Here is a 12,040-nt window from a genome sequence, read left to right on the forward strand (position 1 = left end):
AGTAGCATGTTCTTCCTCCATAGCCGCGCGCCATAGAGGATCGGCAAGCGCGCTACTGAAGCTCTTGGGCACGGGAGACAGTGGTGTGGCGCTGAACAGAGCGGGCATCCGGAAGCCACTCTTTGCACGAGTCGCCACAGGGTGCTGGTTGCTGATTGGCAGGGGCGGATACAGGAGGGGGGCTAGGGGGGCTCAAGCCCCCCATAAGCTCCCCTAATTACACGTAAAATACTGTAGCAAGACCTTCAAATCACCATTAAATCTTCACACAAATCAACATCTCTATTGTTTCAGCCCCCCCTTGCCTCCAATCCTGCATCCGCCACTGCTGATTGGTGGAACAACAACTGCACCATTAGGCAAGGGAGCCGAGGAAGCGGTTGTCAGGGCAGACGATGTAGGTCGTGCGGATGAGGACGCAGGAGCTGCCCGTGGCAGTGCGGGCATCAAATAGGTCACCGTGGAAGCCTAGGGCGCGTTGGGAGGCGGAGAGCCGGCTTGGAGCGCATGAAGCTCTACTGGACCAGCCGGAGGTGCGCCATGCACAGCCGCACGTGGCTGTGCGGATGGTGGAGCATCGGTACCTGTAGGCAAAAACTTGTACACAGATCCGATAGGAGCTGGTACATAGTTATTGATGTTCAGGAAATCAAAAAGTCTGCGGGTGAGGGAGGAGAGCAACACTCAGCAAAGGGAAACGCGGACTCGTCGAAAACGACATGACGGGAGATAATGACCTTGTTGGAAGAGAGATCAAGGCAGAGGTGATGAGCCCACGGCTCCTCAAATTATTTAACCTGGCTCGTTTCTTTTTGATATGAAGAAAAATAATATGGATGGAGTTCATTCAACTACGGAAATTAATTCGTCCAAATTAATATTTAGTGGGGCTAATCTGCGCAAAAGTATAGAGAAGAAGAAAAGAAGATGTATCCATATTGGTTCCATAGAGGAGAATACGCAGGAAGTTTGAAGAGAAGCAAGAAAGAAAACTAAACACTATTCAGCCTGGTTCCATGCTGTTGACGGAGCCAACGTGAAGCTGCATCCATGCTCTGGTGTGTTTGGCTAATGACGTGATAGCATTGGAGACCAATTGGCATATTAGTTAAGCTGCCGCATTATTATATACTTTCTTGGTTTTCTATAGCTACGTTCTGCTACACGAGTGCACAGTATGGTTGAGTCGAACCAGGTGGGGCCTGCGTGCCTATATCAGGAGTCGTCCTTTGTAATAGGAGATTATGAGCCCGTTTAGTTCCCAAAAATTTTCACATGCTACAGTAACTTACAACGTTTGACCACTAATTTAGAGTATTAAATGTGGATAACTGACAAAACTCATTCCATAACCCCCGGGTGAAATCGCGAGACAAATCTAATGAACCTAATTATGCAATGATTAGACATGTTGTGCTACAGTAACCAAACTCTAATGACAAATTAATTAGCCTTAATAGATTCGCCTCGCGATTTTCCGTCCATCCGTGTAATTAGTTTTATAATTAATTTATATTTAATACTCCTAATTAGTAGTCAAACGGCTCCAAAAAATTTTGGGAACTAAACGGCCCCTATATTGTTTTTTATCAGACTTGCTGTCGAGAGTTTCCTCCGGCGGAGAAAAGAGGACCGATCGCGTTACCTTGCCGATCATCTATCAGGATTGAGTGCGAGACTTATTGCCCTGGCTTCTATGATCAACAGCTGATTTAGGTTTTGATTTGAGGCTATCCTGGTCTGCTGGACCCAACACAAGTATTCATCCTTTCCAATCTGAAAAAGGTGTTGCTGCAGTCTTACCCTCTTCCACACGGATGAACGATGAGATCAGAAAGGCCATCATTGGGGCAAACAATGCAATAGCTTCGGTTAGAGCAAAGCCCAAAATAGCATAAGCATATGATTGTTTAGCCAATGAAGGATTTCGCGCCACGGAATGAATCGAGGAACTGAGAATGTTTCCAATACCGGCAGCAGCTCCAGCTAAAGCAATTGTAGCCCTGATCAGATCATCTCTGTCTGGGCGTGTCTCGGATCCCTGCGTGGATTCACTTCTTCTGATCGTGTCCATACTGCACGGGTGGAAGAATTTATCTAGGGTTTGGTTTGCAACTCTCTGTAAGCCGAATTCATCTATCCTACCAGTCTTTTGAATCTTACTTTATTCTTTGGGAAAAAGAAGTTCAATTGCTATTGGCTACTGATCATTGTGTACGTGCGTGAGATCCATTGTTGGTTGCCCATAAAGTTATACTATAATAAGGTGTTCAATTGAGAATCCGTTTTGCTGGTGTGTGATTATCATTGGCCGTGAGAGTTGTGTCTGCTTTGTAATTGTGGCTGGCCGTCGATTACACTGATTATTTACAGCTTGGATTATTCTAGTGTTTGGGCTAGCGGATATTCTGAATATTGAATCACTTATATAAATATAGTACCATGAAAGATAGGGACAGATTTCGGGCATCGTCGGCGTGTCCTTATCAAGCGGTATCCTTTGTGATGAGCGGAGTAACCCAGGAAGACACATAGTGCAGACCGAGGGGACAACTTATGGGGAGCTATGGCAGACAGGTTAGGGTAACATTTGCAACCAAAATCACGAAGGTGATCATAGGAGGGCGTGGTGTCGAAGAGGGCGTGCAGCGTCCCAGATTGGAGCATTTTGGTTGGCAAAATGTTAAGCAGGTGAGTGGCTGTCTGCAGAGCTTCGACCTAGTAAGATGGAAAAAGAGAAGCCTGGAACAGAAGGGAGCGCACAATGTTATTACTGGAATGGATGATGCGCTCGGCCTTACCGTTCTGGGCGGAAGTGTAAGGGCACAGCGAAGAGCTAGTGTCATGACGACAAGTTGGGAGCCCAGATGATGCGAGCTGGGAGAGGGCCTCATGCCTAGGGTGACCGACGCGGCGATGCCAAAGTATATACTTAGTGGTGGCGACCAGTGAGTGAGCGGCGGACGAAGACGGTACAATGGCCCAGAGCTATTGCACCTGACAATATGTCTTCCAGATAGAAAGTCCTTCACAGAACAACCATACGGGTGAAACTCGACAGAACAATTATTATCGGTGGTAAACTGATGGACGGAAATTAAATTCTTAATAAGTTGCGTGGAGACCAACACATTATTAAGATGGAGAATAGACGCCAATTCAGTATTACTAGTGGAAGTAACAGAGAGCAAGGAACCATTACCGACAGCAATTGAACAAGGAGTGGGATACCACGAGGGAGAAACATGTGAAAAAACACTAGAAGTAGAAGACATGTGGGAGGTAGCACCTGAGTCTGCTGGGCTGGTTCAGCATCATGGTGCTGAACATCAACGCCAGGGATAGCTGGTCCTAGGATGGGAGGCCAGCAAGTGGGTTGTAGTACCCAGGAGGTGGTGCAGTCCACTGCCCCGCATACTCTATGGGTGCGTGGGGTGTCACCAGCTGCTGGGGAGGTTGCTGCGCCATGAAGGCCTGCTGTGGAGGGTGCGCAGGCAGGGGCGTCGATGCAGGTCGTGGACCGGGCCACATCTGGATGGTGCCGGTCCACAGGGTGCCAAAGGAGGGCCAGGAGGTGAGCGGGGCACTACTACATAAATGGTTGTAGGGGCAGACAAAGATGCATTTGTAGGGGTGGGTATCAGACTCGCTGTAAGGATCACCGGGGTGTCCGACCCTAGAGGGGGAGGGGGTGAATAGGGTCGCTAATCGCTTTTCTGTCCTAGGGCTCAATCTAATTGCATAAGATAAACCTAACACGTCCTACACAAGCTAGTTATGACTAAGGTTTATCTATGCTACCCTCTACTTACCCCAAAAGACTTGCAACCTATAGCTAATCCTAATCAAACTAACTAGGAAAGTAAAGGTAAACAAGAAAGAGTAAATGCGGAAACGTAATGCGGTAAGTAAAGCGGTAAGGGAGAGGATATGCAAACTCCCGAGTAGACACGGTCATGTAACGTGGTTCGGCACAAACGCCTACGTCCACGGGACACCGAGGCTCTTCCGATCACCGTCTTGCACTACGCCACCAAGGCGATGCCGGCAAGCAAAGGCAAGTGCGCACAAGACACCGAGTCTAGTGCACCGCCACCGTCTCTCTCGGTCACCCGGCCTAAATCCACTACGGAGCTTCTCCACCAAGGAGGGGGCCTCCTCTTCCCCCGCACAAAGTGTCGTTGCCACTCCACACCAAGACGGAGGGTCACACGACGGATCACAAGTTGCTTGCCGCAGCAAGACTTCTCTCAAGGGAGCTCTCGCAAGAACTAATCCCTAAACAAGCACTAAGCACTCTCACAAGTGTGCTTAAGCCTATATGATGTACAATGAAGCTCTATGGTGGTTGGAGATGTTCTTGGGTGTGTTTTGGATGTTCAGCAACTCCAGCACACTTCAAATGGCCGGGGTGAGGCGTATATATAGGCCACCAAGTCTTGTAGCCGTTGCTCCAACGGTCAGCTGAAAATCTGCTACCACCGGAAGAACCGATGCCTCTTGGCAGGGTAGCGTCGGTTCATCCGGTCACTCACAACATGAAGTAGCCGTTGAAGTCCTGACAGCTGACGCAGAGACCACCGGTTGAACCGATGCAATGCACCGATGCCTCACCGGTTCAACCGGTGCTGAAAAAATCTTCTCCTGGATGCTGACGTCATTACACCGGTGGTATGCACCGATGCACCGTCGGTTGAACCGGTGCTGAAGAAACCTCTTCTGGGCACTTGACATCGTCTCTGGTACAAAGGACGGCCATTGCACCGATGCCCTATTTTGGACCGTCGGTTCAACCGGTGCCCCCGTAGGGGCAGTCCATCGGGCCTTGCTACGCCTATCTTCTCTTTCTCTTTGTCATCACTTGAACCTAAAAGCCTGAGAATGATCATCTTAACAATCATATTAGTCCAAGTGTTGTGTTGTCATTCGATCACCAAAATCACTCGAAATGGCATCAATGGTGCCATGTTCGTTACACTCGCCCCTACCTTTCACCGCTAAAAATGTCATTTCTAGAGATGGGTAACAGACCCGCCTCTGGAAATCGATTTCTAGGGGCTGGTCACCCCATCACCCGCCCCTAGTAACCGATTTAAAAAACAAAAAAAATAGTTGTGCCGGCCATCCGGACCAGCCGACGCCGCGCATCCGCGTCGATGCCACTGCTCGTCTAGGCCGCCACCGCTGCGCGTCCATGCCACCGCCGCTGCCGTGCGTCCATGCCACCGTCGCGTGTCCTGGACGTTGCAGCTCGTCCGGTGCTGCTGCGCGTCTAGGCCGCTGCCGACGCGTGTCCAGGGCGCCACCGTGCGTCCACGCAGACGCCGTGCATCAATACTTCACCGATTCAAACGAGATTTGAGCCATAGATGCATAGTCTCAAGGTCTAATAGATCCATGAAAAAGATCGCGAAACAATTAAGAAACCACTGTGAATCGAGTGAAAATCTGAACATCTCTTCCAAGCACGTGATTGGGGGAAAACTGAAAATCCGATCTGATTCGCAAGAGATTTGCGGGTTGGGGGGGGGGTTGAATCAGAGATGCACACAAGAATCCTAGCAATAAAAGCCCTCAAACAATTTCACGAATCTGCACCGAAATCGTGATGAACAAAAATTCACGCGAAAATAGCGATGAACAAAAGGCGTCGCCGCGCCCATGCTGCTATGGCCATCCAGAGCCGCGCCGCCAGTGCTCGCTGCGGAGGCTAGGAGGAGGCTGTCGTGGGAGACGGCCGGTCGGAGCGAGGGCATCGGCACCATCGCAGGATGAGGGAGAGAGAAGGATGTGCATGGGTGAGAGGAGAGAAAGGTTCGGATATATACAGATACCCGCCTACAAATGGACCGCGGGCGGTCCAGCCATAGCTAGCGGACGGTCTGCGAGTTCGGACGTCCAAACCTTTTGCAGTGGGGTTCGAACGTCCAAACTAGTGCGGTCCATGGCCGGACCGCCATGCTATTTTCTTTGAATTACGTAAATTTCTGGAATAAAATTTAAAATTATTTGTAGAGGCGGGTGAGGGATGGCCCGCCCCTATAAACTGTATTTTTAGGGGCGGGTCATCCCCTCACCCGCCCCTACAAAAAAATTTCAAACTTATTCCAGAGATTTATTTAATTAAAAAAGCATTGCTATCGGTCTGGCCATAGCTGGTGGACGATCCATGGGTTCGGACGTCCGAACTTCACTGCCTTCTACAGTGTAAAGACGTGCGGACGTCCGAACCTTTTGCAGTGAGATTTGGACGTCCAGCGGACGGTCCTCCCACTAAGGCCGGACAGTCCTCCTAGCCTTTTTAATTAAATAAAATAAAATTTAAAATCATTTGTAGGGCAGGTGAGGTAGTGACCTGCCCAAATGCATTTTTAGGGGCGAGTCTGTTGCTACAGTAATTCCACTTCATTGGTAGCAACGGATCCGCCCCTAAAAAATCGGAGCGTTGCTACAAATCGTTCTTGCAGTAGTGGGTCCTGAGTGTATTATGCTCCTTGGCCGGCCTGTGCACCCTGGCTGCCCTGGCCGCTGGAGGACTTGCCGCCACGCTTGCTACGGCGACTTGGAGGCCGGCGCACGGGTGCCACCGGAGGTCGCTCCACCCTTGGCTCTAGAGTTGCCCTCGGAGCCCGTGCTGCCGCCAGGGGCTGGGTGTTGGGTGCGCGAGTGGAGGAGGTGGAGGCCGCCAGAGCCACTGGTGACGTCTAGTGTTCCATCGTGAGCTTCGCAAGGAGGAGGTCGGCCTGGGCACCGGCGTAGGTGGGGAAGGGGCGCCCGCAACGAAGGTGCATGCCGACAGTCTTGAACCGCTCGCTGAGGCCACGAATGACATTAAGAACGAGGGTGCAGTCGCTGATGGCCTCACCCAGGTCTACAAGCATGTCGGCCATGCATTTCATCTGCTTGTAGTACTTGGCTATGGACAGATCACCCTGCGAGAAGATACGAAACTTGGCCACCAGGAGCAAAGTGTGCGTCTCGCGGTTGCTGAGGAATTGGGATTCCACAACAACCCAAGCATCGTGGGCAGTGGAGTCCTGTGCGGAGATGGTGGCAGCGAGATCGTTAGTGATGGTGCCGATGATCCATGACTTGACGACGCAGTCCGTGCATTGCCAATCGGGGAAGGTGGGCGCATGGTCGCCCTGCAAGACATGATCCTGCAGAGAATACTTGCCAACGACGAGGAGAAGCTGATCGCACCAGCGAGTGTAGTTGCCGGCGTTCAGGTCGTGGACAACTGGGAGGAGAGCCCAGATATTCTAGACAGTCACCGCCTGGGCGTGGAGGTTGGCGATCGCTGCTGCCGGATGGAAGTGAGAGCGATGGAGGTCGCACGAATTGGAGACGTCGTAGGCCTCCTCATCAGAGAAGGGGTTGATGTCGCCATCAGGCGCATCTGCAGCGGCGTGCTCCTAGGCGGCGCGGGTGAGGCCGTCGCTGGCGTGCTTGTCCGCAGCCTCACGATCGAGGGCGGCCGCCTAGGCTTCGGCTTTGGCGGCAGCGACGCATTGCAGAGCAACCTCACGTGTGGCTTGACAAGCGGTCGCACACGCAGTGCGTTCATCGGTCTTAGCCTTGGCGTCGGCGGCCGCCTTTACCTTGGCATCGGTGGCAGCTTGGGCCTAGGCATCGGCAGCGGCCGCCGCCTTGGGGGAGAGGGGTCAGGTCCTCGTCATTGCAGCGCAGTAGGAACCGGCGCGAGGGGAGGGACAGGCGCAACCGAGAGGGCGCGCGGATGCAACCGATGAGGCGCGCTTGGCAGCAGAAGAGGAATTCGATACCCGAACTCTTACCATGAAAGCAGGAATATTGGGATGCAAAACTAGATTGATTAACTGTGATACACATATGTACGTTATATAAACAAGGAACCCTAGAGATGGTTTATACTACCTCTGTCCCGAAATATAAGCATTTGTTGATTTCTGCTGATCATGTTTGACCAGTCGTCTTATTCAAAAAAATTGTAAAAATATTATTTATTTTGTTATGACATGTTTTATCATCGTATATTTTTGAAGTATATCTTAATTGTTTTTTTCCTTAAATTTTTTAATAAGATAAATAGTCACATATGATCAACAGAAGTCAATAAATACTTATATTTTGGGACGGAGGTAGTACAACCCTAGGCAAAACAGCACCAGATCCTTGCTTATTTTACAATCAATACCATAAAAACACACAGCACCCGGCAGCAAGGCCGGGGCGCCAAAGCCCACACGAGCTGGCCCATTAACCCATTATAACACTTTGTGCACTCCTGATTCCGGGTTTCCATAAGAATACTTAACCTTGTTTACGGAAACTAAGATGGAAAGTGCAAACTTCACCTGTTGTCTCCATGATTAAAAACAAGTCCATCAAATCCTCTATCAAACCCCATACTCTAAATTTGAAGAGTGAAATTAAGAAAAACAACTCCAGCAGACACTCTATTTGAGTCCCTAAACTAGAGAGGTCTCCAAATCTCCCACTCCACCCCCTAGGCCTGGGGAGTCTCTAGGAAGCCCTCCATCTATGGGTCCCAATCACCAGCCCCTCTGGATTTGGATGAGGACTCAAATATGAGGGGTTCTGCTAGAGTTGGATGTATTATTTAGTATAAGATAGGAACTAGCCCCCAAAAACTATATAAGGATTGTGATTTGGGGGTTAATTCTGGAGATGCTCTAAAAATTAATATTTTTATTAGATTGACACATGGAGTAAATGAACCGAGTCTTATCTATATATTATCAAGGATGAAACTTTCTAATACATTTTGAACCAATATTAATCCACTTATATCCTTCATAAAACATCTCCTAATAGCCCACGTGGAAGGGCCAGATGCTTACCAAACAAGGTGGACCGAAAAAAAAAACAGTGCCTCGTGGGATGATTCCGCCTGTTCGCCTTTGTTTTTTTCACCGAGCCTTCTACGCGCCCGCATACCCACCGCTTCCCGATTTGCGCCGCCGGAGACCCCGCCAGCGCCCGATTTGCGCCGCAATCACCGCCTCCAACCCGCCAGAGCCCGATTTGCGCCACCGGAGACCCCGCCAGCCGCCCGATTTGCGAACGCGCCGCAACCACCTCCGTCCTGCACGACACCATCCTTGTCGCCGTGGGTGGAGGCAGGCGGGCGGCAGCACGAGATCCGCGCGGGGGTTGAGGCGGCCTGCCGGTGCGGGATCTCGACGCGGGGCGTGGGACGACATGGGAGCTCCGCCCACCATGCGGCCGCCGGCGATGCTCCGCTGGGACGCAGTGGCGCGGGCTCTTGCGGCCACGACGCTCCTCGCCTCCGCACCGGCCGCCGTCCGTCTCTCCGCCTCCCCGATTCCTCCCAGCCTTTCCTTCGTGGTGTTTTATCTGACCCGTTCTTCTGTTCCTCAGCGCAGGGAAAGGGGGACTGGTCCATCACCTCCGTCCTGCACGACACCATCACCATTCACCGGGGTAACCACGGGATCCCTCCCTCGCTCCCTCGATGTGCTGATTAGATCCCTCCCCGCCATGCCGCTGCCGCACACCACACGCGCGGCGGTCATCAGGGATACATCTCTTCGCCCACACGGCCGCACCACTGCATTCTCCTTGCGCACGATCGCCGAGGATAGGGTCCTGCACGTGTTGCCCCTATGGATGAGGGGACCTCGCGCTGCTCCTGGGTGGTGGTGCCATGGGCGCCGGCGCTCCCAGCTCCCACGCAAGACTTGCTCCTTTTTTAATCCAGGTGCGGCTCCTCTGGCTCTTCTTCCCAATCTCCTTCTACACATAACCCCTTTACCCTTTCCTTAATCAGGTTGTATAGATATGCTAATAGTACTAATCAATGAATATATTTGATGTCGAGCCCTGCGGATGTGAGCTTCCATTTTGTTGTCTGATTTAATTATGTTTTGAACTTGTAAACATTGAAATAGGAATAACTAATTATTTGCAGAGTAAAAAAAAAGATAGCATTCAGAAGCCATCTTTTAGGAAGAGTGATCTTCTGCATTGCTTCTTCCATGTTAAGTTATACCATAGTTGCATCAAGGAGAATGGTCATAGCCATTACGCATATAGATATTGGAATAGAATGATTGTAGTGTCTGCAACTTGGTAATAGGTTGACAAGATGACTGGCATACTGTTCTTGTTTTTCAGATTCTTCTTGTTCTACTTCTCACATCTGGGCGTGATCCTGGAATTGTTCCTCGAAACGCTCACCCCCCAGAGCCTGAAGACATTGGTGAATCCCCAGATTGGCCTGGCGGCCAACATGGTTCAACAGGTTTACCACTTACAAGGGATGTTCTTGTCAATGGCGTTTCGGTCAAGGTCAAATATTGACATACATGTATGCTGTATCGTCCACCAAGGTGCTCCCATTGCTCAATCTGCAACAACTGTGTAGAACGTTTTGATCACCACTGTCCATGGGTAGGTCAGTGCATTGGAAAGGTAAGTATAATGTTGTGCCAACAAAATGGATCGGATAATGTTGTCTGATGAAAGAAATGAAGTGATAAGTAATCATCTTATGGTCATATAGTAGAGGTACTTTTTGGATAATAATATAAGACCTTTCTAGATTGCTGAGGCAGCAGTTCCCTCGCAAGTCTAATAGGGAATGAGATATATGCAGTTATATGCTTTCTTTTAATGTTGTGTGTGGGATATAGGTCTGTGATTAATTTAATTTTAAATGTGTGTGTTGCTAATTATGCCTTGAATTCTCTTTTCTTGCAGAGGAACTACCGTTTCTTCTTCATGTTTGTGTCTTCAACTACCCTACTCTGCATATATGTGTTTGCATTCTGCTGGGTCAATCTCAAGAGAATTATGGACATGCATGAATGTAAAATTGGTAGAGCCCTTTTGAAGTCTCCTATCTCTGGGCTTCTCATTCTATACACATTTATTGCTGTGTGGTTTGTAGGAGGATTGACTTCATTCCATCTCTATTTGATTTCTACAAATCAGGTTAGCCTATTCTTGAGTAACTGGAGTAACAGTCAGTCTGCTTTGCACTTTATGAGCATTGATCAAGCTAAGCTGGCATATTGAAATCTCATGAAAAAAAACTTTTTGCAGACTACTTATGAGAACTTCCGATACCGTTATGACCGGAAAACAAATCCTTACAACCTTGGAGTGGCCCAGAATTTCATCGGCATCTTATTTTCAAGGATCCCCAACTCAAAAAACAATTTCAGAGCAAAAGTTAAGGAGGATTCTGCTACCTTCACGACATCCCTCAGTATGGGATGGGTTCTAAGTCCGCCCAAGATGAGTGTGGACCTTGAAATGGGCATGAAAAGGCAAGCTGTGGCTGCAGAGGACTTGCACAGCCAGATCGGCAGTGCTATGGGTCTGGAGAGATGTGGCACTGAACCCCCGCATTTTGTTGGTCGAAAAGGCTGCTCTGAGATTTCATCTGACATAGAGGCATTTGCAGAAGAGTTTGGCATGGAATGTGGGCTCAGTGAGAGGAAAAAGATTGAGCGACGCACAAATGATGGTCCATAGAAAGTTTCGCTATCATAAGCCCCTCTCCAACATTCTGTCAACCCTCAACTTAGGCAGGAAAAGTTTGGAAAGATGAAAAGGAAGTAGGACAAAATGGTAGAATGAATTTGACAGGCATTGGTTAGTTCAGTTTGGCTGAAATTTCCAGCCAAGACTTCATGTAGAAGTCATTATTTTCCCGTAGCAACTTATATGCATTTTGACTAGCAAACTAAAATGCGAATTTGGTGGAGTCATTATTTTCTTTTACTGAACACCCAACCTTAAAAGATCATGCACTGTTACTGTCTAGCATTGGGGTCAATACCTATTTTCTATACTTGTGCACATATTCTGATTTTGGGTGCTTGATCACCCAAGGTTGGAAGGGTGCTACAAGGGAAAAAGGATGCACATATTCTTATTATATGAATTTTGGATCTCATGTTATTTTTAAATATAATTATTCTTTAAACATACGATATTTTTAAATATAAATATTATTTAAACACAAGCACGTGCATCTCCATCTCCACTAGTATTTGTAACTACAGGA

General features: G+C 49.1%; 1 protein-coding gene across 3 annotated transcripts; it reads left to right on the forward strand.

Moving 5' to 3' along the window:
* Nucleotides 1-8,900: 8,900 nt before the first annotated feature.
* LOC120665706 (probable protein S-acyltransferase 7) lies at nt 8,901-11,796 on the forward strand. 3 transcript variants are annotated; one of them, XM_039945364.1, is made up of 5 exons: nt 8,901-9,306; nt 9,385-9,724; nt 10,141-10,437; nt 10,726-10,959; nt 11,071-11,796. In XM_039945364.1, the coding sequence occupies exons 3-5, from the start codon at nt 10,336-10,338 to the stop codon at nt 11,503-11,505; spliced, it is 771 nt and encodes a 256-aa protein (XP_039801298.1). In that variant the 5' UTR covers nt 8,901-9,306; nt 9,385-9,724; nt 10,141-10,335; the 3' UTR covers nt 11,506-11,796. The 3 variants fall into 3 exon arrangements, with proteins under 3 accessions (XP_039801298.1, XP_039801299.1, XP_039801300.1); XM_039945365.1 differs by having other exon boundaries at nt 8,905-9,306; nt 10,141-10,355; XM_039945366.1 differs by lacking the exons at nt 8,901-9,306; nt 9,385-9,724 and having other exon boundaries at nt 10,119-10,437.
* Nucleotides 11,797-12,040: the final 244 nt, after the last annotated feature.

The sequence above is a fragment of the Panicum virgatum genome, chromosome 3N, assembly GCF_016808335.1.
Source record: "Panicum virgatum strain AP13 chromosome 3N, P.virgatum_v5, whole genome shotgun sequence".
Taxonomy (NCBI): domain Eukaryota; kingdom Viridiplantae; phylum Streptophyta; class Magnoliopsida; order Poales; family Poaceae; genus Panicum; species Panicum virgatum.